The 27667-nt window shown below is 38.6% G+C and overlaps 2 protein-coding genes across 3 annotated transcripts in view; one reads left to right on the plus strand and one right to left on the minus strand.

Annotated features, from left to right (window-relative positions):
- Positions 1-27667, plus strand: part of LOC135196135 (relaxin receptor 1-like) — a 518632-nt gene that overhangs the window by 193043 nt on the left and 297922 nt on the right. The gene's annotated exons all lie outside the window — the stretch shown is intronic.
- On the minus strand, positions 8715-15002 carry LOC135202300 (uncharacterized). The gene is made up of 5 exons (XM_064231629.1): positions 14792-15002; positions 11703-14623; positions 10865-11083; positions 9969-10066; positions 8715-8768 (listed from the first exon to the last, which is right to left on the minus strand). Exons 2-5 carry the CDS (start codon positions 13864-13866, stop codon positions 8715-8717), a joined length of 2535 nt encoding a protein of 844 aa, XP_064087699.1. The 5' UTR covers positions 13867-14623; positions 14792-15002.

Consider the following 27667-nt stretch of genomic DNA (forward strand, 5'->3'; position numbering starts at 1 on the left):
ACTGGATTTTGAGGCATCCCGGACAACGCCACTACAATGGAAGGGTTGTTTCCAAGACGTGGAATTCTCTCTTTGAATTAGCAGAATGTACCGCGCCGATTTCCGTGAGAAGGCTCGTCCTTTTTACCTTTTTATTCCGCGTTCTCGAGATTAAGTGCGTGTGTGTGTTTGTGTGTGCGCCCCCTTACTTTGGATCATAAATGAAATTGTTGCAGTAATATTATAATTAATATATATATATATCTATATATATATATAATCATAATACATATCAATATATATATATATATATATATATATATATATTATATATATGACCCCGACCTGGGTCGCGTGGGATTCTTAAGTTACTGTGGGTCATGCAGAAATCAAACGCTCAGTGATTAATTTAACACCGGTCTTATATTCTAATGAATTTACACAAGGGCCCGAGTGAAATGAACTTAATATCTATAGTACCGGCGGGATTGAGACCGAGCGAGGAACCGGCAGAGGGCACGAGGGGGAAACGGCACGTCCACCCATTTGCTGACCGACGGCTCACTGCCTTCCTCAAGGGGAAACCTTGGCATTCTCTCTCTTTCCTCAGTACCCCACAAACTCCCGATATATTCCCTCCCGTATGTGATTGGCTGCGGCACCTCTCCTTAGGCCTATTGACCAATGGGTGCCAATATAGGTGACGCTAAAGAACCAACGAACTTTTTGGGGGGGATGTTTGGGGGGAGGTGACGCTTTCTTCATCTGAGAGAGAATGACCGTTAACGACCTCATGGCGTCTTCTGAGATGTTCAGATATTCTTGGGAAAGTTGTTTATAAGCCCTCTAGAATGGCTTATCACTCCCTCCCCAAACTCCTTTGCGTCCTCGCAAAGCTATAGTCTCTGCCTGTCCCATCTCGAGTCTCTTTCCTCAAGGTATTGATTTATCTAAATTCAAATTAGCTATCTTAAAGGGGGCCATTTGACGTGTGTACAAACTAAAGGTTACAAGTAAATTGAACACGTCTTACAACAACATAAGATCTTAAAAAAAAATTAGGAACAATCACTCTTTCCTGGAACAGATCAAAACCAAAAAAAAAAAGAAATCATTCAATAAGTTCAGGTTCATTATCAAAACAAAATGGTAAAAACAAAAAGACAGAAAATTCCACACATTCAGCCACTGCCCTTGGCAATCACGACACATGGCATCCATTTTTAATGACATTGTATCACGTTAATCTATTAAATTTCTTCAAAATAATCAAAAACATAATTTAAACATACACGGAACAAAAATAATGCAATGGAATTTTACGAAAAAAAAAAAAAAAAAATCTTCCTGGAACATCAATGTGCATTTACTACTATCACATAAAAAAAAATAAAAAAATAACTAAAGAACCATAGAAATAAATTTGGAAATTCAGGCACAAACAAACAAAAATTTCATCATCTGTGAAAATAAAAAAAACTTTACAAGCATTAGTGTAATTTATGAAAGATAAAATAGGATGGAATCGGTGTTGCGACAAATTTAACACAAATAAAAAACAACAAATCAAAATAATAAAATAACGTACAAAGCAACATAACCACATCAAAACAGAATTACACATAAGAATATGATCCACAGGTAATAACATTTGTTCTGAAAATAATTTGGACAAGTTATATCAAACAACATAAATTCGTGACACATTACAATCTGATCGAGATAACAAGAAATAAAGAAAAACAACTTGTATGATTCTGAATCCTAGGTAAAGACGTGGGCTGGCATTTACAGACTCTGTTCACTGACCCCTTTCATTTACTTTGCAATAGCATTTACTTATGACATAGGCTCGGGAGCTCGGTCTTGTGCTCTCGGCCGGGCGCCCACTTGCGCACCGATATTTCCCACTGGCTCGTCTCCCAGGTACCCGGCCAACCTCGGGTACGGGATACTGGTTGGTTGGTGTGGTAAACCAAACGTCTTGACGTATACTGCGTGCGACGGTGTTTCTCGCTTTGTGCTTCTAGTACATTTAAGTGGAATAAGCCAGTATTTCGATTAATTTCTTTCACATGATATGATCCCAACAGGCAGGTTATATCCACCATCCTATCCATGGGTGGGAGCGTGTATACGCACCCACGAACACAATAATACTTTTATTACCCTGGCGCCGCAGGGAGTGGTCTCACCACATTTAATGCTCACGATAGAATTTAACAAGTACGACACCGAGTGCTCTGACAAGGGACTTTTCTATGCCAGTATGCCTGGCGTAAGGATTTACATAAATAAAATGGATGGCTCTTTCAATAAAAAAAATACTTAACAGGTTGCTTTTCCATCGTATTAAACACACGATAGTTACTTACAAATCTAGTTATGTCTCAAAGCATGCCAACCCAAAAGAAATGTTCACGGGCTCTTCTAAAAGATCTTTCTATGCCTACATGCCCAGCATAAGGGCTAACATGAATCATGTGTATGGCTCTCTCTACTAAGGCTCGAGGAAGAACGACTTGGGCTCGGATATCAGCGGCCCTTTTCATATTTACTTAACATGACGCCTTTCACAATGAAAAACAAGTTTTTTGATAAATGCACAAAATTCGGGAACCCGTTACTCTCACCTTCCACACAAGCCTTAATCTGACTAATCCAAGCTTCAGACACCTGACTTTCAACCAATTCTCGCACATTCCAATCACAAAAATCAACCACACTTTCATTCTCCGGGCATTTATTCTGGAATCCCCCAGACGGAGTTCCACCTGCATTTAACCAGCTACCGCCTCGGGTACTCCCATTCACCTGAGAGTGCTTGCGAGATTCCCGCTTTCTGCGCGTCGCGCTTACGTTTGATTGACTGTCATTGTTCGGTACCGTCGCGACGTTGCTGGCACTATGCCTGCAGTGCCTGTGCCACCAACGTCACGAGGTTTCTTTTGTCGCTCCTCCCCGCGCCCTGTAGCAGGAGTTGTTACTCTTATGATGTTCCTGGAGAGAGCATCCGCCATCCTATTACCTTACCCTGGGACATATTCAATTTTTACGATGTCAAACTCTAAGATTCGCTCGATCCATCGAGCTTGGCGATTTGTAATCTCGCTCTTCTTCAACAGACATGTTAATGGTTGATGATCTGTGAAAATCTTTATTTTGTGTCCCAGCAAAAAATAACGGTGTCTCTCCAGCAACCATAAGACCGCTAAAGCCTCTCGATCGAAGGTACTATAATTATTCTCTGCCCTTTTTAATGCTCGTGATGCAAAACAAACTGGTCTTTCATTACCTTCATCGTCAATCTGGGAGATTACTCATCCTATCGCAATATCACTTGCGACTGTGGTCACAAAAAAAGGACGATCGAACCTCGGATAAGCCAAGAGTTCGTCGCTCATTAGGGCATCTTTTAATTTCTGAAAAGCTTCTTCCTCTTTCTCACCCCATTGGAAATCAGGTTGCTTCCTTAATGCATCTAACGGTCTCGCTATCCGTCCAAAGTTCCTAATGAACTTCCGATAGTAACCCGCGAGTCCGTAGAAGCTGGCTACATCTTTCGCATGTTTTGGTCGTGGAAATTCTTTAATTGCTACAACTTTATTGGCACAAGGCTTAAGGCCTTCAGAAGTTACTAGGTGCCCCAAAAATTCTACTTCGGCCCGGAAAAACTTACATTTTTCTAAATTTATTTTCATCCCATGACGTCTTAATGCTTCCAAAACTTGTATCAGGTTACCCTTACGCTCCTCTACAGTAGCACCAACTACAATGAATCATCTAAATATGCAAAAACTCCAATGCTAATTATAGAGGCTAAAACGCGTATCATTACTCGTGAAAATGAGCTGTAAGATATTCAACCTGAAGGGAAGGAAATTATATTCATATAGCCGATTGCTATAAAGGCCGTTTTCTCTTTACTTTCATCATCAGGGCAAGCCTTGAGATCCAATGTGGCGAAAAACTTACTCTCCTTTACTTTAAGTAAAAGCACTTCGATCGAGGGCAATGGATAGGCATTATCCTTGGTAATGGCATTAGCTCCGGTATTATTACTTAACTAAAATTATTATTATTTTATTTCATTTTATTTATTCATTTATTTACTTTTCCATTTTTTTTTATTATTATTTTTCTTTCTCTCTTTACCTAACCCGGGGCATTGACCAGGGATCTTAAATGGACTCGTATCATTAGTACTTGAAAAGAATAACAATCTGGTTTAACTACGAGAATCTCAAAGAGGTCAACACCCAGGTAACTACTACTAATAACAATAAATTTAACATTAAACACTATTGGTGGTGTTCTCTGACAACCACTTTGGCTATTGAGGAGAGGCTCTAGGGGGGGCGGGTTTTGGTCTCCTACCCTCAAGGTGGAGGACTTGAAAACCGACAACAAAAATGAACAACATAAAAATAAAAAAAAACATTAACAATTTCCAACAACATTAAGCAAATCATATCAGTGAACTGGTTACTACTCATTTACTCTAATAAGAACAATTCGTAATTAAATTACTCAAACTGCAATCACAGCTAAATCACAAAAGGGTTCAGTTACCACAAATCTGATTAAGAAAAGAAATTGACAAATCACTAGTTGATTTTTTTTACGTTATTCCTGATAAAAACAAAACTTCTCAGACAAATTACTTGAATAACTTAAAAATTCAAAAAAAAAAGTTTAAACTACAGTGAATAAAAACAAAACAAAAGAAACTTGTTCCATTACGGGTTGCCCACATTTTCATACCCATACTGTTTAAATTCTTCACAAAGACCCTCACTGACAATTATTCACGCTGGTCAGTAATTACTCTCCTCGTGTCCCTTGTGCCAAGGAAGGATCCCAGCTGACCCTCCTTACTCTCTCCACGTCGCCTTCCCCTTCCTCTTGAGGGGAGGGGAGGAATGTCTTGCTACACTCCCTTGCTGTCGTCAGCCGCCATCCGACGGCTGTCAGCTTTTCTTACTTCTAACAGCTTGGTCTATACCAGACGAAGCTTACAGCTCACACTCCCCCATTCATCCTGAAGGTGAATACCGTCTCCTCAACGGCTAGAGCCTAGAGGGGCTAGGGGAAGGAGGAAAGTGCCCATCTCCTTCCGACCCATTCCCGCTCTTGAGGGGGGGTGTGCTGTCCTGTAGGGGGAGTCCCCTACTCCGACAGTCTCACTCTGCTACTCTTAGGGGGGGAGAACTGGTATCCCTCCCGCTGCCCAACAGGGTTCCCCCTGTTCTCTTGGGCGCACACAGCTGACTCCAGGCACTCGTCTTTCCCGTTAGCGGGAAAGACTTTTGGCGGGCGTGCATTGCTGTCCGCCATCTTTGCTCCGTTCTTTGTCATCGCCGATGGTCTGCGAAGGCACTGCTGATCACTGTGCTGACGATCACCTCCTTCCACTTGCTATTGTAACCAGCGTCTGGCTGGTTTTTATTTGGGGAGTGCAAATCTTCTCTCCAATAATACGACACTCGTCCTTTCTGTCTTTCCCTCGCTTATACAACTGCTAACAGTTTTTCTTTTTTAATCTGTTGGCCGTTTTATGCACAGCACGTGTGTGCGTGTATTCGCCCGTTTCACGATGTCTCGCGCTCGGTATTGTAATATCACACGCCGACTTTCTTCGCTATCCTCCGCTCGTTACCTTGACATTTAGTTACGTGAAGGCAAGCTCACTTTTGCTTAACGTATCACTTCAACCGCGGCCCTTTTGTGTTGTTTCATATGACCGCTCCGTCGTGTATTTTCCGATCATAAAGACACTGAACAATTAGTCACCGAATCTGCACCTCGCAAGACCCACAATCGCTATATTTAACGTTAATTAGCGCTTTGTAGTGTACCCCACACACCTGACACCAAAATTATGACCCCGACCTGGGTCGCGTGGGATTCTTAAGTTACTGTGGGTCATGCAGAAATCAAACGCTCAGTGATTAATTTAACACCGGTCTTATATTCTAATGAATTTACACAAGGGCCCGAGTGAAATGAACTTAATATCTATAGTACCGGTGGGATTGAGACCGAGCGAGGAACCGGCAGAGGTCACGAGGGGGAAACGGCACGTCCACCCATTTGCTTGACCGACGGCTCACTGCCTTCCTCAAGGGGAAACCTTGGCATTCTCTCTCTTTCCTCAGTACCCCACAAACTCCCGATATATTCCCTCCCGTATGTGATTGGCTGCGGCACCTCTCCTTAGGCCTATTGACCAATGGGTGCCAATATAGGTGACGCTAAAGAACCAACGAACTTTTTGGGGGGGATGTTTGGGGGGAGGTGACGCTTTCTTCATCTGAGAGAGCATGACCGTTAACGACCTCATGGCGTCTTCTGAGATGTTCAGATATTCTTGGGAAAGTTGTTTATAAGCCCTCTAGAATGGCTTATATATATATATACTCTTGTTACAAACGCCCAGACGCACACAAACCAGAAAACAATTTACGCTTTTCCCGACAGCATTGAAAGTCTACTTTGGAAATATAAGTATAACACAGCCATTGCATAATGCGGTTCTGCACTTCTATTCTTATTCGTCTTGTTTGTTATTATCATATAATTAATTTGCTATTATCATCCTACTATAATGGGCGTTGTCTCTGTCCGCCGGTCTGTCATTTAATCACGGCAAAACGGCTTGTCGGATGGGCATGAAACTTGGCAGGGTTATAGTGATGGGGTTGCATCCTCCCCCCCCCCACCCCCCCTCTCCGCTTCTAATGGGCGTTATGTTCCGTCCCTTTCAAGGGACGAGTGGAAAACCGTAACCGAAAATTCAAGCGAAACGGTTATAACTGTTTGACGACTGTTTACTAGTATAATTAATTGCCGAATACCGCCATATGGACAGATCGGTACGTGCATAAGTTTATGAGGCATGATTTCCCTTTGTTTTGTTTCTATAGCTATGCTATCTATAGCTTCATGTGTCTTCGACGACAGAAATATTGTAAACTCGAAAAGTGGCTGGTAAATCCACCGGATCTCATAGAAGCAATACAGCTGCTTCATGAGTTCCCTGTGGCTGGGATAAGCAGAACACCATAAAAACTGTGTTTTGAAATAAAGGTTAGAAGGAAAAATGTAATTGAATATAATATTTATTACATAAATAAGCCTTTAAAATGACGTAGTACCGTAGTTATAAACAACTGGTAAGAGAACAAGGCAATTCACGTAGATCGTAGGGCGTTTCCTTCGTTCTGCTTCGCTCGCTGTCTGGAAAGAAATATTCAGGAAGATTAGTATCTAAAAGTCATGGTCATTTATGTAGAAAAATATACCTATAGGAATAATAACCCACTTAAAATTACCTTACAATTGAGCAACTGAGGTTTACATTAGTATCAGGAAGGAAATAAAAGGGCCGATACACCGAAACCAAACACCATCCTGAAATGAACGGTAAACCTAATATAAATTTGCTCGGTCGTAATATGGGAGACAATCCGTCATAAATATAACCACTCGAAACATTAATGTATTAGACGATTCTCTTACCCAAGCGTTAACAAGGTGAATTTATGAATAAGCTAGAGTTACTAGTCCGAGAGCTAAATCACCTGAAAGGACAAGAGAATACGATGTATAAAACATATTGACCACAAAAAACTATAACGAATCTTCATAAGAAAAAATGACAGACAGGAAAACTTGAATAGGCAACACAAGGCAATGAGAGTTCGCAATGATAACCTTAAAAATAAGCCCTATATATTCTTGGTACTCACATTGTCGAACCATGCACAAAGGCGTTGCAGATGGATTTTGGCAGATGTTCACAAAAGGGTGACGTAGACCAAGGATCCCAATAAAAGCCTTTAGCCTAAGACAGGCATGTCGGACGAATCAAAATTGTAGGAACCTTCCCAGGTGAGTGAGGTCTCTGCTCTCTTCTCTCTGTGTCTCTCTCTCTACGAGACTCTCTCTGAGTCTGCCTGACGGCCGGGCTGCCTGGCTCCTCGTCGCCGTTTTCGCTCGAGTAAAGCATATGGAAGGAGGAGGAGTTAGCAAACTACCCATCTTTAAAGACTGGACGGCAGGAAAGACAGTTTGATGGTACCAAGAGTAGGGCAATTGAAATACCAAGTTCTTAATAATTACTAGTCTTTCCTGTCGCCATGTGAGAATATGAAATGTCTTGTACAGTCCAGGGGCGAAGATGGAATTTTTTCAGAAATGAAAAAATACCATCCTGGAACCAAACATATGTAACTGGACAATTGTAAGAAAAAATACATTTAAGGAATGTAAAAATAATTAAATTAAATACAAAAAAATACAAATACTGAATAAAGATTAAAGCATCTGTCTTGTCCTTTCTTGGCTTAATATAGCAGCCTTTCTTTTGGGCCTTAAGGACGAAGTAACAGAATTACAAATATCAGGAGTAGCTGAATTAGTACTTCCTGTGTTTTCTAGTATTGGAATAATATTATTTACATGCAACCTTGATGTCTGGCCTGTTTTTCCCTTCTTAATAACAGCATGGGTAACTTCACCCAAATCATTCTTAAAAACTTCTAGAATTATGCCTAGAGGATAATTATTCCTTTTGGTATGTTCCTCCTTAATTAATACAACATCGCCAACCTTTAGTAATTTATGAGTAACGGGACGATACCGCCCCTTTCTGTCAACTGCTTGTTGAATCAGAGTACCTAGAAATTCATTATGATTGGTCTCTATTAATGTCTGCCTAATTTTACACAACTTTAGGTAATTCTCAGAAATAGCTGGATGATCAGGGTCAAATTCTGGATCTTCAACTGAAAGAGGTTGAAGATTAGGGATAAGGTTTAGAGAAGTCAATTCATAGCCTCGCACGAGCTGTTCCGGCGTAATTGGTTCGGGCACGTGGTCAGTCTCAGCACGAACAGCTTCTTTGAAGGCTATAGGTCGTCGATTAATGAGATGCACAATATTACAGACAAGAAATTCAAAGTCTACATACGTCAATACAAAATTCTTAATTGCTCCAAACATTAATCTTTTTACCATTTTTACACAGACTTCTACTAATGATCCCAATTGACTGCAGCCTTTGAAATATTGCTGAAAGGGGAGAGGTTTTACATTATTTTCCTCAAAATATAATTGCGTCTGAGGGTCACTAATGAAGGAAGTTATGGTATTAGCTCCTGTCACCAACTGAGTTCCAAGATCACTAATACAAAGTTTGAGGAATCCCGTACTCAAAGCAGTGTAGCTGAAATGCTCTTAAAAATTCTGCAACATTCAAACTCCTACAAATTTTGAGGTTAACTGCCCTAGACCAAGTACAGGTGATACATAGTAACCAAACCTTACGGGTCTCTTTTCCATCCTTCGTATTGAAGGGTCCTAAATAGTCCATAAATATGTTAGAAAAAGGAACCGTAGGAGGATCTGCTCTGAAGTCTCTGTAAAAGTTCTGATTTAACCTTATATAACGATTATTAAACCTACGACAATGAACACACTGTTTAAGAGCCTTTTTCACAACTGAGAAATGTTTAGGGATGTAATAATGCTTTCTGAGCTCCGTTAATACAGAATAACATCCGGAATGCAATAATTTGAGGTGTGCATCCCAAATAATTAGTTTGGTCAAATGACTGTCTGGGTGCAATAATAAAGGGTAATTTCCACTTAAGCCATAATTCCATTTTTTGAATTTACTCTTAACTCTCAGAAGACCCTGTGAATCTAAAAATAAATTAAGTTGCGTTATAATAGGAGGAATGTCTTTTCTGGAATTAAGACCATGCTGTAGGTAAGAATATACCTCAGGATAATGCTTCCTTTGTTCAGTGTTTAACTAGTAATTTATAGCCTGGGCAAGTAATTGGCGACTGGTGAGCAAGCAATTTTCGCTTTGCAGCTTTCCACTTGTGCACCACTAAGAAAATTCTGCGAAAAATCAATACAAGTTTCCTGAAATTGGAATAATTATTAATATCAATCAGATTGTTAGCAACTTCAATAACCCGAGCTGTGGAAGGAGTTGCTTGAACCTCAGTGGGCATCTCAAATGCTGGTATAGTAGTTGACAATTCTGGAACTTCATTTATACTTAAATCTGGTCCTGAAAAAAAGCAAGAATTTTGCAACTGGTTGTATGACACACATCTGGTGATTATGTCCGCAGGATTGTTTTTTCCTGAAATAAAGCAAAATTTTATAGGAACAGTTTCACACATTCTTTGTATATTATGAAGTCTGTTTACGACAAATGGAGAATGTTTATTTAATTTGTCCAATTTCAAAGCAGCAGAGTTCAGCCAATGTAAGGCACACAGAGAATCAGGTTATAAATAGTAAATATTATTAACCTGCAAGGTTTTAAGCAAGCAGGATCCAGACAAATCTTTGTAAATATCAAGAGCACACTCAACACTTAAATGTATTGCGTTAAGTTACAGAGAGGGCATGGATTTACTCTTGAGTTGCTTATTTACAAGTCGGTTTTTGGCATGTATAAAGCTTAAGCGATTGGATTCAATATGCTGTAAATAGATACACAACCAAATATGTCCTTACTTGCATCTGAAAAAATATAAATATCATAACTGCCATCTCGTGGACCAACACATCTAGCATTTTTAAAGGAGGAGCTCTGTTGGTTTGCCTGCAAATATTAATCCATTCTCTCTGCAATTCTTGCGTTAATGGTTGATCCCAATGTAAATTCTTTTGACGCTGTAATTTATGCATGAACAATCTACAGCGGTTAAACAATGGCATATTAAACCAAAAAAGGCCAAACTGTGAAGCAATTGTTTGTAAAAGAGACCTTTAGTATTAGCATTGGGATCAAGAAAAATTGGTTTAGTGAAAATTTCGTCGGAACATCGGTCCCAGTTTAAACCAAACAACTTGTTACGTAAAGGCGTAGCTGCCTCGGCTTCGCGGTCCACTTCATCCTGTAAAATTGAGTCATTAGTTACAACCTGCTGAACGTCAAATTTATAGGGATTGAATATATTCGAAAGCTGTTTATACGACCACTCTAACTCCTCTGAAGTATTGGCAGTAATAGCCCCATTGTCCATATAAATCATGGAATAGATAGATTTCTTTAAATTTGCTATTCGAGAATCCTCTGAAGGTTGTAACAAGTATGTAATATAATGAAATCATTAATAAAAAGGGACTACATCTAAGGCCAAAAGGTAATCTTACATTCTTAAAAGCCAATAAGGAAAAATCACCTTGACTCACATTTTTGTACCAAAAAAATAACAACTTAGACTGATCAGTTTCTGTTAAGGATAACATATTAAAGGCTTTCTTAAGGTCAAATATGAGTAACTTTTGGTCAAATCTAAGCTGTAAAAAGGAAGAGGACAATTTTTGGTTTAACGTAGGCCCTGAATACATGCACTGGTTATGTGACAATGATATACTATTAGAAGAATCCCTAAGGTTGGACAAAAATACAATCCTACATTTGGTACTATCCTTATCCAGTTTAAAGATAGGCATGTGTGGTAAAAAAGAATGTTGAGGGTTCTCACTTTTAAACACCTCTAAATCATAAATGGGTTCAATTATGCCTGCCTTCAATTGCTCCTTAATTGTTTGGTCAACGAGCTGCAAACGTTCTGGATGTCGTTTAAGTCTCATGAGATTAGACCTTAATATCAACTTAGATAGATTTTCATTCATTCTTGAAAGTAAATGAGAAACTTTCCCATTCCACAACAAGGGAACGATAATACGTCCATCAGACTCCCTACGACGAAGGGTTTTGATGGTAAATTCGACCAACTGGTTGTTAAGTTCAATACTTTCATCATTGTAGAAATTCTGATAGTAATTTAAGTAATAATTACATTCAGACTCTAGAAGTTGATCAGTGGCCTGTTGCAGTGGTTTCTCCATAAGCATACCTCTTTCATTTATTACAGAAAATGAACAGTTTACTTCAAAGTTAGTATTAATGTCATCATCGGCAAAAATATCAACTTTAGAGTTCAGCAAAAAGGAACTACTCTGGATATGAATAGCAGAACTACACTCAAATGGGTTACTAACAGCCGAGGCTTGCACTCTCGTATCAGCTAAATTATCAATATTCTTAATCATTAAATCAATGCTACCAGACAGCAAAATACCTGCATGACACTCAGTATACATCGATGAATTTATTCCTCCAAAAACTGTATCTGTACCTGCAATACAATAAGCGAAGTCTGTACCTAAAATGAGCTGAACATTATCAATTTCATGAGAAAATTTATGAAGGAATTGATCAGCTAGTTTAACACCTTGTGCCTGAAATTTATCAACTAATCTACCAAGCAGAGGTAATTTCAATGCTACATTAATGTTTGGTACAACCAAGCAATAAATTATAAAGGATTTATCTCCGATCGTAACAGGAACTTCAACAATTTCAGTAAAATACTCCTTGTTGCCATTAAACCCATTAACTGTTAGCTTTACTTTAGTGTTAATGATTTTAAGATTATTCTCCTCCGCCAATTTCTTAGTGACAAACGTGCTCTGCGAACCACTGTCCTTCAGTCCTCTGTAAACAGTCCCCCCAACTTTAAATGAAAAGGTGGGTAAAATGGAATCACCATGACAAGTAGGAAGGACGGCAACACCGCTGCTTATTTGAGAAGTTTCCACCTTGGATTTGCCGTTATTAATATTGTTAGAGTTTCTGCCTGGTGACTGACTACTATCACACAGGTAAGTCATATGCCAGCTGTTACAATCTGAACAGCGTCTCTTTAATTTAAAACGGCACTTACCGGAAACATGATTAAACTGGCCGCATTTTACACATCCATTTCTAGATTTTAAAATATGCACTTTATCTGTAGGAGAAAGAAAATTAGGGCACTTATGAATAAAGTGAAATTTATCAGTATTTCCAACCGCAGAACACAAGGAACACCGAGGCGAAGACTTATCTTTATCATATGTTACTGCTTCCGCAGCCATGCTGGTAGTTCTCTCTTTACGAAGAGGGAGTGTTAAGGTCTTGACAGGCGAAGCTTTACACTTCAAGCTTTCAACACCTTTCCCGTCACTTTCGTACCTTTCGCAAGCTGCAAAGAAATGTGAAATAATGTCATTTAAGGAAGGATGAGTCTTTCCTGTAATATTAATAAGATGACGCCGAAAGCGACCATTTAAGCCGTGCCAAGCAAAATATCTGACAAATTCATCCGCTCCAATGTTAAAAGTCTTGACTGCTTCGCATACTGATCGGAGGATGGAAATAAATGTGAAGGGATCATCACCCTCTCTTAGACTTAACTCCGTAATTTTCCTAATTGCATTGTTTTTACAAACCTCCTTAGAAGCAAAGGCGGAAATCAATAGTTCTTTGGCATCTACATAACGCTGTTTATCAGCTTCCAGAGAACTTAATAAAGTCTTTGCTCGACCGTCTACCTGTTGCTTCAGCAATAAAAGTAAATCTCTGTCTGGATACTGAAATGCATTAGTTGTAGCCTCAAACTCTGCTATAAATTTCAAGAAATCTTCTCCTTCTTTGCTTGTAAACTTAGGAAGAGGAGCTGTTGGCTGTTTCAGTAAACTGCGGGCCACGTCGGGAATATTATTAGAATCATTCTTACTCCTTGAAATCTCAAGTAATGGTAGACAATGCTCAATTTTGTCTAGATAATCCTGGCAACTTGTTAATTCTGGCTCTAACTCTGCTTCATCACATATGTCAGGAAATTTCTTCAAGAGGATTTGATCATCTAGCTCTGACAACTTGTTTCTATAATTAACAAGAAGACCTTTAATAGCTAACTTTTCTTCTTGTGTAAGGGCAGAATAGGTGTCAGACCTATTGAATTGTTCGGTGACTTTTCTCCGAATGACTTTTCGTTGTCCGATCAGTACCTGTAAGTTAGCCATTATAACAAAAGTATAACAAATGCAAACCAATAAAATGTTAATTTTCTGAAAAGGAAAATTATATTTATTTCAATAAAATGTTAATATCCTGGAAAGGAAAATATCAATGTCCTACAAATAGAAATATGAGAGACTATTGGGAGCCCCAGTCGTGGTCAATTCTCTACTGGATCATCTGCACCATCATTAAGCACCTTTCTTCGTGTTGCCCCACGTTGGGCGCCATAAGCAGAACACCATAAAAACTGTGTTTTGAAATAAAGGTTAGAAGGAAAAATGTAATTGAATATGATATTTATTACATAAATAAGCCTTTAAAATGACGTAGTACCGTAGTTATAAACAACTGGTAAGAGAACAAGGCAATTCACGTAGATCGTAGGGCGTTTCCTTCGTTCTGCTTCGCTCGCTGTCTGGAAAGAAATATTCAGGAAGATTAGTATCTAAAAGTCATGGTCATTTATGTAGAAAAATATACCCATAGGAATAATAACCCACTTAAAATTACCTTACAATTGAGCAACTGAGGTTTACATTAGTATCAGGAAGGAAATAAAAGGGCCGATACACCGAAACCAAACACCATCCTGAAATGAACGGTAAACCTAATATAAATTTGCTCGGTCGTAATATGGGAGACAATCCGTCATAAATATAACCACTCGAAACATTAATGTATTAGACGATTCTCTTACCCAAGTGTTAACAAGGTGAATTTATGAATAAGCTAGAGTTACTAGTCCGAGAGCTAAATCACCTGAAAGGACAAGAGAATACGATGTATAAAACATATTGACCACAAAAAACTATAACGAATCTTCATAAGAAAAAATGACAGACAGGAAAACTTGAATAGGCAACACAAGGCAATGAGAGTTCGCAATGATAACCTTAAAAATAAGCCCTATATATTCTTGGTACTCACCATTGTCGAACCATGCACAAAGGCGTTGCAGATGGATTTTGGCAGATGTTCACAAGAGGGTGACGTAGACCAAGGATCCCAATAAAAGCCTTTAGCCTAAGACAGGCATGTCGGACGAATCAAAATTGTAGGAACCTTCCCAGGTGAGTGAGGTCTCTGCTCTCTTCTCTCTGTGTCTCTCTCTCTACGAGACTCTCTCTGAGTCTGCCTGACGGCCGGGCTGCCTGGCTCCTCGTCGCCGTTTTCGCTCGAGTAAAGCATATGGAGGAGGAGGAGTTAGCAAACTACCCATCTTAAAGACTGGACGGCAGGAAAGACAGTTTGATGGTACCAAGAGTAGGGCAATTGAAATACCAAGTTCTTAATAATTACTAGTCTTTCCTGTCGCCATGTGAGAATATGTCGGATGGGCATGAAACTTGGCAGGGTTATAGTGATGGGGTTGCATCCTCCCTCCCCCCCCCACCCCCCCCGCCACCCCCCCTCTCCGCTTCTAATGGGCGTTATGTATCCGTCCCTTTCAAGGGACGAGTGGAAAACCGTAACCGAAAATTCAAGCGAAACGGTTATAACTGTTTGACGACTGTTTACTAGTATAATTAATTGCCGAATACCGCCATATGGACAGATCGGTACGTGCATAAGTTTATGAGGCATGATTTCCCTTTGTTTTGTTTCTATAGCTATGCTATCTATAGCTTCATGTGTCTTCGACGACAGAAATATTGTAAACTCGAAAAGTGGCTGGTAAATCCACCGGATCTCATAGAAGCAATACAGCTGCTTCATGAGTTCCCTGTGGCTGGGATGTGTAATGAGTATGAATAAATTGGTACATTTCACGCCATGTCAATGGAAGGTACCAGTATTACCATAAATGCCTCCAGAGAGTTGCTTTAGTGTGACCAAAGAAATTGGATTTGAAGGACTTGCACGCAATTATACTCTGTTTTTTTTTTCCATCTGTCCATCCGCCTATGGTGTTTTCGCATGTTAACACTGCGTCCCGCGCTTTAAATAGTTACGCTATGTGTAAGTTTTAGGTAAATAAAAGGATATCTGGGTGTACATTTGCAACAGAAAAGTGTTTTAATAATTTACTGTATGCGAATTGCACCGTTAATATTAGAAATCGGATATTATTTAAAGCCTGGGACGTAGTGTTACCATGCACAAACACCACAGGCGGATGGACAGATGGGAATAAACAGAGTATAGTTACTGAGCGTGTTCAGGTCCTTCCTTCTCCACAGAGGGTAGTACTGTTGAAATTATGAGGTACATTAAGTTAAGGTGGCTGGATCATTCTTAAAGTTTTGAAGGATATTCTATGAATCTCTCATTTCCATATGTTAGGTTATATTTTATTTTTATATATATATATATATATATATATATATATATATATATATAGATAGATAGATAGATAGATATAGATATATATATTACCGAGGTTCCAACCACGGTAATGTTAAAAGGTTTTGGGAGCGATGGGCGTGCAGCTAGGCTCTCTCTCTCTCTCTCTCTCTCTCTCTCTCTCTCTCTCTCTCTCTCTCTCTCTCTATTACCGAAGGCAATTAAATCAGACTTGTGAACTACAAAAATACATTTATTTAAGAGCAAAGCATTAGCTAAATAAATCAGGTTCTTAACAAAATGATTAAATGTAGGATTGAACTTAGATAGCCCACTCCATCCCTCTTCTACAATAACCAACATTAGTTTAGTCATAAAACTAAGAAAAGTCACAGCAGTCTAGTAACACCACGGAAAATCAGTTAAGTTCCCATTTCTAAATAAGTCACCATATCAGTTCCCCTTTGTCTCAGAACCACCTATAAGAAGACTGGAGAACATATCGATAAGCAAAAGATTATAAATCAAAATCAAAAGGTCAAATGAAATAGAACATCTTTGAAACAAATATTCAAAATACAATCAAGCCACAATTTTGGCTAAAAATAAGTATGCTTACCCATTCAACACAGATTTCACACACTTCACCAAAAATACTGTCATAGGAGCCATCTTGGCTCTTTGCCGATTCTGTAGCTTTCTCCCATTTTGGCTAACTTACACTCTCATTATGTGGGTAAATAGCTCGCAGGCATGCACGAACTAATACACAAGACACTCCCAATAAGTGTCGTTACTAACTTCGTCACAAGTCCATGACGTCATTATACAGATCATTGCACATGCCCAAGAATCAGCCTCAAACCAGATTCATAAAGCATATCTGCATCCGCCCGTGTATAGAAACAGGACGTGGTCTGCTCTGCTTAGGCAGTGACTTTGACATCGCGCCACCCAAGGAAGATGCGCCAGCATTTCCAAAGCTGAGCTGTCTTGTCCACTGTTTCCATGGAGAATCAAATTGATGATCTCTACATTCTAAAAATGTCACTGCGTATCACATCCGCTCATTCAGAAAGAAAAGATACAAATCGCATTCACAACGGCATCTTAATTATATTGTCAGTTACTCCTTATTGCAGATGCTCGGCCACCAAAAAAAGCAAGCACCTGCCTAGCCATAGCTCATACAAAAAAGCTTATATGTAAAAAAAACAAAACAAAACACATTGGTCGGCTCAAAAAAACACCATAATACCTGCACGTCTTTGGCAGTACAATGTCTATCATATTAAATAAATTTGAAAACCTGTATCTGGGCTATAATAACAGTTGACTGTAGAGACATTTTCTCATCTTGAATTTTCGACGCTCCCGTGTGTGTGTATGTATGGTCTGCAGCTGCACAAACTCGTGAAACACGCTATAGAAAGGCAAAACGTCTCCCACTGGAAGATAACTGACGACTTCCATAATCCAAAAGCGCCGTAAAATCTCGTAGACTTGTAGATTCTCTCGCATGTCGGCAACCTACATCTCTGTAGTTGCTGAAGGACGTCTTGGTGGCGTAGGGGAACGATGATTATGGTGTTTCAGTATGTCAGTCATGGCACTGGTCAATTAAAGAAGAATTAACCCTGGACATACATCTGTCAAATAATGACCTCAAAATCTAAGAAATACTAACTGAACGTTTTCCAATTAATGCCACTAATATAACCACTGAACTAATTTCTAACGAAAACTTGTCAAATAACTTCATAAGATCACTAAATCATAAATCACTATTAATGATATATATAAAAGACCAACTATAACCCCATAAAGAAAATATTAAATTCCCCAATAATATGAAAAAAAAAGACTCACCAACCCCTTACATAAATTAGCACAAACCACCCCAAACTAGCAAAATAAGAAATCACAAAAACTCTACGGACTATCAATATAATGCCAAACACCCCTTGTATCTAAATCACATACCCCGATAAATTATATCTCCTGTCTAAAATAGAAATGCTATGTAAAGCTTAATCCCAGTTACAACACCTCTCGTAGGAAAAAAAAAGGAAATGAAAAAAATTACAGTAACAATAATAAGTGAACTTTCCCCAAAAATGCAGTATGTATCGTTACGGAATTTGCTACCGCAACATATCTCATTGACCAGAAATGACTGGAAACAACCCCTTTACATAGTACATTTCCGTGGAATGCCATAATCAACATCTTCGAAAATAGTGCAAATCCCCGAGTAATCAACTCCAAAGGAAAAAATCAGCAACCAGACTCATCACAGCATTATCAGCAAAAATCCACCTGTGAATACCCCTTGTGCTTCGAATTGCACTACTGATTTGTCTAGTCAATCTTGCAACCTTAGAAACCATTATTCTCCAAATATTCTATACTAACACTATATAACCACATTTCACAAACATATTTCCAGGATATCACCAAAAGTGCCCAAAAAAATTGTCCTTAAAAAAATCCTCTATTATATAGCCACCAATATAAAATAACCACCAATATAAAATATACCACCACAGGCTAAATCCTAAGCCATTTGACCACCGATATACCTCAAAGTAAACCATTTATGATACCGCCACATGCATATAACACCCAAGAAATCATCTTGTCGGGATATAAACCATAGAACATCACAATTCAACAATTACATACCACCAAAATAACCACTGGTGAATATAAAAATACAACACCTCCATAAAACCACAATGCAGTAGTGTCACCCACCCCCAAGAGCCACAACACCAAAAGAACCACAATACCCCCCTCTTTGGCTCGTAAAACCAGATCACCACCAAAAATCATAACCACAAAAAAATCCACCACCAAAGATTATAGCCACAAAAGAAAAACTGAGTCCTCCAAAAAAAAAATCTTCAGTAATAATATAAAAAACCCACCCACATATCACCATATTAATAATAATACCACTCAGGCAATACAAATATTCCCCTCCATTTCACTAGCATTCACATATGGAATAAAATTCAAGTATCCAAAAAATATCATTATACCTCCAAGCAGGGTAATCAAAAATGAAACTCAGTCCCCGAAAAATGCACTCAAGGCATCTAGCTGATACACTTAAAAATATTACCACATATCTTCTCTCACAAAGGTTTCCATTTGCACCAAAATAACTACAAAAATAACTGAATCCTAAACAGCGGACTAAAACATAGCACTCACCACCATAGGCCTAAGCTCTGGAGCATCTCCAAGAAAACAAAATACCACATGGCCAAAATATTATACCTCTAATTCTCCTCATAATAGGACTCTAAAAACTGTGCCAGTAAAATAACCTCCAAAAGCCTCTCTAAGGAGCTCAATGTTACCGTAAAAAACTGTAGACTCTCTGTTTAGCATAACTGCTGAGAAGGGCAAAAAATTGGCAAAAAATTGCCAAGGAATTCTAGAAAAAATCCTCAGTGTGCCATAACTCATTACACTAAAACCGCAAATCCGAAGTGTCTAAACAAAGGCTTCCCCATATTCACTTTGGCACAGGCCACCAGAAACTTAATCAAGTTTTCCATCTCTGGAAAAGTTGCCACAAACACAACAAGGGTATTGTGCAAGAGGCCAACAATTTCCGGAACATAAATATCCAGAAAAAAATGTAGTGCCATTATGTACACATTCAAAAATGCAAAAATTCTCTCCTAAATCTCTTTGCAGCATCAAACGGCTGAAATTATAAACGCATTCCCAAACAATGATTCCAAGCCACGAACTGAGACATTAAAAATCTGCACAAACTGTTCTGAGAGAAAAATAAATTCAAATTTGCCCATGATAAAAAAAAAACTTATGTCAGCGATGGCTAACGTCCAAAAGGGGAAAAGAAAAACCAATGGCACTGTTGACTGTTCCCGTGACGCCTGTAACATCCGTGACTCATGTAGACTTCAAGCAATTGTCTACTGAACTATACAAAAAAGAGGAAAACTCTAGGGCTATCACAGAAAACCAAAGAAAAAAAACACCTGGGCAAAAGAAGACCAGTAGGTTTTCTCACTTCCCTCAATTTGACTTTTACCATAGTCTTTGAACTGGGCCTTAACACAATATCCTCCGATAAAATACCTCTATATTTGTGGTTAGTACCTCCCTTTCCACAACCCACAAATATCACCACCCTTAGTTCTCATTACAACCACCCCATTGTTAGTATCAGTATCACCAATATTAGTACCAGTATCACCAATATCACCACTCATAATATCATCACCAAAATTGTTACCACCGTGAACTCCAAAATGCTGCATAGCATCCTCGTATATATCTCCCGTATCACCAGTATGAGCTTTAATATTACCTCTCCCCAGTATCATCACCATTAGCATCACCAAACACATCCCCTTTTTCAAATAATCTCCGTATCCTCAGTTCTAATCACGTCCTCTACCATTGCATATACTATAGGCCTGGGCTCTGGGCTCTGGGCTCTGGGCTCTGGGCTCTGGGCTCTGGTTGTCCTAAAGTGCAAGAAAAACTTGCACCATTTTCATTTCATATTCATTTTCTCTTTACGCAAAAGAAAGAACGAAAATTTTTCTAAAAAGCCCTACGAGCATATCAAATCATCTCTTAGTGGCTAACAGCTGATTTCAAGAACATGGCATTGAAATTTTCTTTTCAAGGCCAAACGGAGGAGACAAGAGAGAAGGAAAAAAATGAAGGATTCACTTACCCCCTTAACCATGGTAAAAAGAAAAAAAATTCACCCTCCCTTAGGCACTACCCCCTTGGTCGCTCGGTAGAAAATACGCTGATTGAGTATGCATAAGAGACACTGTCTCCAAGCCAATCTAAGCACCTCGAGAACTGAGCCACATGTATGAAACTTTATATGCATAACGTATGTATTAAAGAAAAGAAAAATATGCGTCGCCTTTAAACACGTGCTAATTGAATTTCTCTACTCAGTACCAGATCAACGGCTCACTATTTCCTATCAACTATCACCTATTATTTGAAATCCTTACTCATTTTCACAACCAGTCTCTCAAAACAGCCTTTTTAAGTTGCCATTGATTTCACAAAAGGTGTAATAATGGTCCCTACACCGCTTGCCACCACATCTATTACCGAGATTCCAACCTCGGTAATCTTAAAAGGTTTTGGTAGCGATGGGCGTGCAGCTAAGCACTCTCTCTCTCTCTCTCTCTCTACAACACCCCTCTCCCTCGATTACCTAAGGTAATTAAATCAGACTTGTGAACTACAAAAATACTTTTATTTAAGAGCAAAGCATTAGCTAATTAAATCAGGTTCTTAACAAAATGATTAACTGTAGGGTTGAACTCAGATAGCGCACTTCTTCCTCTTCTACAATAACCAACATTAGTTTAGTCATAAAACTAAAAAAAGTCACAGCATTCTAGTAACACCACGGAACATCAGTTAAGTTCCCATTTCTAAATAAGTCACCATATCAGTTCCCCTTTGTCTCAAAACCACCTATAAGAAGACAGGAGGACATATCGATAAGGAAAAGATTATAAATCAAAATCAAAAGGTCAAATGAAATAGAACATCTTTGAAACAAATATTCAAAATACAATCAAGCCACACTTTTGACTAAAAATAAGTATGCTTACCCATTCAACACAGGTTTCACACACTTCACCAAAAATACTGTCAAAGGAGCCATCTTGGCTCTTTGGTGATTCTGCAGTGTTCTCCCAATTTGGCTAACTTACACTCTCATTATGTAGGGAAATAGCTTGCACGCACGCACAAACTAACACACAAGACACTCCCAATAAGTGTCATCACTAACTTCGTCACAAGTCTATGACGTCATTATAGAGATCATTGTACATGACCAAGAATCAGCCTTAAACCAGATTCATAAAGCATATCTGCATCAGCCCGTGCATAGAAACAGGACTTGGTCTGTTCTGTTTAGGCAGTGACTTCGACATCTCGCCACCCAAGGAAGATGCCCCAGCATTTCCAAAGCTGAGCTGTCTTGTCACTTAGGACCACTGTTTCCATGGAGAATCAAATTGATGATCTCTACATTCTAAAAATGTCACTTCGTATCACATCCGCTCATTCAGAAAGAAAAGATACAAATTGCATTCACAACGGTGTCTTAATTATATTGTCAATTACTCCTTATTATATATATATATAAACTTTTTTATTGGCATATTTTTTCTATGCACTTCGTATTTAGTTTGACCCTTGTGTACCGTAATACAGTCAGTTACTCGGTTATATTTGTCATTAGTTTTATTAGTGATGTTTTTCGATGAGTACATTTTTTATCTATAATCAGTATCTCTCTAAGTACTTTCGGTTAATTTGAACTTTGTTATACCCAATCCTCGATTATTTACTTCTTTAAGAGTTTTTGGTATTTTTATTGTTGCTGTTGGTGTACAAAAAACAATCACGTTCTATCTTATAATCCATAATTATCAGAAGCCCGTGAAGTTGAAGAACTGGGTCATAAGCTCAAAACCTCCACGCATGCCTACACCAGTATGAAAGTTTCCGGAGGCCATCAATTTGGTAAGCAAGGACCCACAAAATGGAAAGTTCATGCGTAATAAAAAAAAAAAAAAATGGAGAAAGAAAACAGGTTAATAAATAAAGAAACTGATAAATAAAATCCTTCCATAGTTTTTTGTGCATTTCTGCTTGCTATACTGCATTTTGAGTCGTTGTCTTGACTCTCTTTGTTAACTATCTCAGATGTTCTACTTATGGTTCGGACATTTCTTCAATGGTTATCATTCGTTAGGCCTTCTGATTAATGAGACAAAGGCCTTTGTTGAGACTTTCATTAAGAGAGAACGCATCTGCAGCGATAATTAGGGACTACCCGTAGGACAAACAACGAGGGGGACTTTGGACGATTAACTGATAAAGCTGTTGGATGCGTTCTAATGAGAAAGAACACATAATGGGGCTGTGGGAAGGCATTCTGCTTTCTATCCACTTATTAAGAAGCCGACGTTTCGTATCGCTTGATATATTTTCCAGCCTGGAATAGCGATTAAAATAAACTGTATTTGCGTATAAAAAGTAAGGGATATACACAGTATATACTCTTTAACACCATATTACCAGTTGAAAACAGAACACGGGGAAAATTTCAAAAGCAGAGGCTAAGAGCACAAAACGCCCACCCACGATGATAGCGTAAAGTAAACTATCGAGATATACAGAACACGAGAGGAAGAGAGAGTAAATGAGGAGATACGGAAGCCTATTTCTTAATGAAGACATTTTGTTATTACTACAATCCACTTCCAATAAGCTATCTGAAAAGGAGGTGGCCTATGGTTGAGAGAAGTGGGTCTTCGGTTGAGTAAACTGAGTCTATGGCTGGTAGGTAAGTATGAATCTTGGCCTGAGTGGTGGGGCCTATGATGAAAGGAATAGGTTCAGGACTGAGTGGTGGTTTGTAGGATGAAAGGAGTGGCTTTGTGGCTGTTATAGGTTTAAGGATGATAGGAGTGGGTTTATGACTTATTGGTGGAAGGAGTACTAGGGAAAGGCATCTTCGTCCTTTAACAGTTTATGTCAATGCCGACGTTTCGCAACGAATTCAAAGTCGCATTTTCAAGGCTAGGAAATATAATATGCGAACTTTAATAACTCAAATTAATTTATGGTAATATGCAATGGCAACAACTCTTAATGGAGTAAAAACATTTAAAACTAACACCACATTCAAAGCCAAACAAATTAGAAGTAAAGGGGTTCACTTAAATCTTAGAACAATCTACCTATATGAAAGAAAGAGCAAGACTAACAATAATGAATGAAACAGAGTGAAAAAAAACAGTTGCCCAAACTACACTAAAGACAATTTTACAGAGGACGATGGCGCGTTTGTTTGACGATGGTGCAGTCTTTTTGATAATTATAGATTCTAAGATAGTTTGGTCGGTGTTGCTCTGCACTTGGCCCATGATGGAGAAAACCTTGCTGTCAATATAAGTTCTACATAATTTTGAATGACTCCGTTTATATGATTGCACAGGATTAGATAACCTGCTACCTGTTCAGTGGCTTATGCCCCTGCGGGAATCTATTCGAACATTAACTGAGACCCAATTGTTCATGATTTTTGGGGATAATTTTCAAATTCAAAGCCAGAAAACTTTTGAATAATGGATGTGCAGGCTCTCCTGAAGGTATCTTCATACACGAAAAGGAAGCTTGCATACGATGAAGGTATCATCGTGCACGATAATACCTTCAGGAGAGCATGCACATCCATTATTCAAGAGTTTTCCGACTGTGGATTTGAAAATTATCCCCCAAAATCCCTTAACAATTGGGTCTCTGTTCAGAGTCCAAGACCGACTCAGTCCTCTGCTTTCGTCCAACGTCGTTATAAATACACCTGCCCGAGATGTGATCACGGGACATACTTGGGATGCACGAGGAGGCTGTCGAAGGTTCGAATAGATTCCCACAAGGACATAAGCCATAGAACAGGCAGCAGGTTATTTAATCCTGAGAAATCAAATGTAATGATTCATTCAAAATTTTCTGAAACATTATTGACAGCAAGGATTTCTCAATCTTATGCTAAGTGCAGAACAACAACGACCAAACAATCTTAGAATTTATAATTATCAAAAAGACTGCACCATCGTCAAACAAGCACTCAATCGTCCTCTGTACAATTGTTTATAGCGTAGTTTGGGCAACTGTTTATTTTCACTCTGTTTTCATTTATTTTTGTTAGTTTTGCTCTTTCTTTCGTATACTAGGTAGGTTGTTTTAAGATTTTAGTTAACTCCTTTACTAATATTAAATTTGGCTTTGAATGTGGTGTTTAGTTTTAAACGTTTTTACTTCACTTCATTAGGAGCTGTTGCCATTGCATATTACCATAAATTAATGTGAGTTTTTAATGTTCGCAAATTACATTTTTTAGCTTTGAAAATGCAACTTGGAATTCGTCGCGAAACACTGGCATTGAAATAAAATGTTAAAGGATGATGATGCCTTTTCCTATACTTACTTCATGGTGTATATTTTGAGCCCCAGCTCCGGCCCTTATGTGTGTGTGTGTGTGTGTGTGTATGTACTTCTGTATGTGTGCGTATGTTTTCCGGAGAAACAGAGGGATGGATGAACTACTTCTTAGCTGGGGAATTCTGAAACCTCTGTAGTTTCCATATCGTATTACCTAAAAAGAGATTTTTATGAAAAGACTTTTCATGTATTAAGTACATTTACAAGCCTGGATCAGCCTCTTATCATTAAGCGACCAGCGTGCAGATCCATCCTCACTAGTCATATATCTTCTTTATTTGGTGAATGATTGAAAGTCTTTCGCCTTGAATATTTAATTCTGTGTTATGAAATCAAAAGGCTGAGGTGTCATTGGATAAAATAGTGGCTTTTGTATCAAATATCGAGATTTGAAAGGTTAGTCAGTTGATGTTTCTTTGAGCAATGCTTCAGCAGTAATAATGAACAAATGGAATTCATTAAAATATTAAATAATGATCACGTGCCCTCGTTAATGGTTTAATGTAATGCAATGAGCTGAAATGCCAAAATGTCGGAGGAACATTAGGACAGTAAAATACAAACGAGTTACCCAAGAGATTTACGTTGTTTATTCAGCGATGAAGGCAATGTGTTTGTGGGTTTTAATGTACCGCTTGTTGTTTTATTATCTTATGTAAAGCTGACGGTCGGACTATGTGTGTATGTATACGTATGTGTATGTTCGCTATAGACGTCGCAACTACTGGACAGAATTCAACCAAAGTCGGACCATATATATAGATTTTATAGGGGATGGTTTTCATCCGGGTACTGTTTTGATCCGGATAGCCGGCGGGATATCCGGTAGTGCTACGGCTTTATTATATTCGTAGAGAAAAACTAAAGCATTATATCTGGCCGCATATCCGGCCATGCTAACTTCTTTAATATTGGTTATAGAGAAAATAAAGAACACATTATTCCGATAGAACCTTTCACGAGGATTCCAGAATGCTCTTATGTTTTTTCTACGGTGAAAAATAACGATGATATTACAGTTCAAACAATGCCAGCCTACGGTTGCCCGCCACCAGGCGCTAGAGATATTATTATTATTATTATTATTATTATTATTATTATTATTATAATTATTATTAAAGAAAATAGGTAAACGGCACGACTGGGTTTGATTCATAGGCTCAGATGGTTTGCCCCAAAAACATTTTCTATTTTATATATTTATTTATTTTTTGAGAGATGTGTATTTCTGGTGATAGATGTTCACTCTCGACGTAGTTCGGAAGTCACGTAAAGCCGTTGGTCCCGTTGCTGAATATCCACTGGTTCCATGCTAAGTAAAAACACCATACAAACAAACAGAAATACTTTTATTATTGAGCTTTGGAAACTGGAGCAAGGTCTAGTGAAAGAAGTGTGACAGCCAAATGAGAAGAGACCATGAAAAGGCAGAAAGTAGTGTGGCTAGGACCGGCGTTACACTGCAAGGAGCTACCTTTAGTTGAATGTTAGACTAAGTAAACTCACTGTTTAAAAGATTTTTTTTTATGACTGTTCGATGACTGGTCTTCTCCATTTCCCTCCGTTTTTCGCAGCAATTTCCTTATCTTCTCTTTTTTTCTTCCTCTTTCTTCATTCTCACTGGCCTAAGCTATATAACGCCACTGAATCGTGGCTATAAATGAATTGCCCATCCCGTCGGTCTCTGTGTGTGTGTGTTTTTTTTATTAGTTTGGAGAATGCGAACTGCGCGATATAGATATATATATATATATATATATATATATATATATATATATATATATATATATATATATATATATATATATATATATATATATATATATATATATATATATATATTGTAAGGTTCAGTGCTTGTTATTGTCGGAAACAATCTTTTTCTCATCATTCCCTTGTTGAAGGTGCCAATCTTACTCTTGTCGTTCCCTTGTTGAAGGTGACCTCCTTACCCAGTAGTGCTTGTTTTTCTTTGTAAGAGGTGACTTTTGCTCCTTGCATTGTTATTAATTTTAGTCAGGTTTGGGATAGCAGCGAGTACAGATCTCGACAGCATAGCAGCTTGGAGTTGGAGAATGTTGGAACTGAAGGTACTTTGCTACCTGTGGCCCTCTGCAGTTCGAGGATCGTTTTGATGGCTGAACCTTGTCCATCGGAGGAACGGTGTTGTTCCTGTTTGACAGCAGACTTGCTGTTGCCTTGACTCTGGCGATCATCTGTGTGTTTTTGGAGATGTTCCTGTTGGCCGTCATAGGGCGGGTATTTTGATGATCGTGCAGCAGTTCAATGGTGTTTGTCCTCTTGGACCCTTCGTGGTCTTGACATCTGTGTAGATTGTTGTGGTGTTTTTTTGTACTGCACGAGGGAATGTTAAATGTAATTCTCCAGATAATGTTATTGTTACCTTGTCATTTTGTACAAGTAATTTGGTATTCATGCTGCTTAATCTATATTGTTACCCCTTCAGCTATTGGT

Source organism: Macrobrachium nipponense, chromosome 23, assembly GCF_015104395.2.
Source record: "Macrobrachium nipponense isolate FS-2020 chromosome 23, ASM1510439v2, whole genome shotgun sequence".
NCBI lineage: Eukaryota > Metazoa > Arthropoda > Malacostraca > Decapoda > Palaemonidae > Macrobrachium > Macrobrachium nipponense.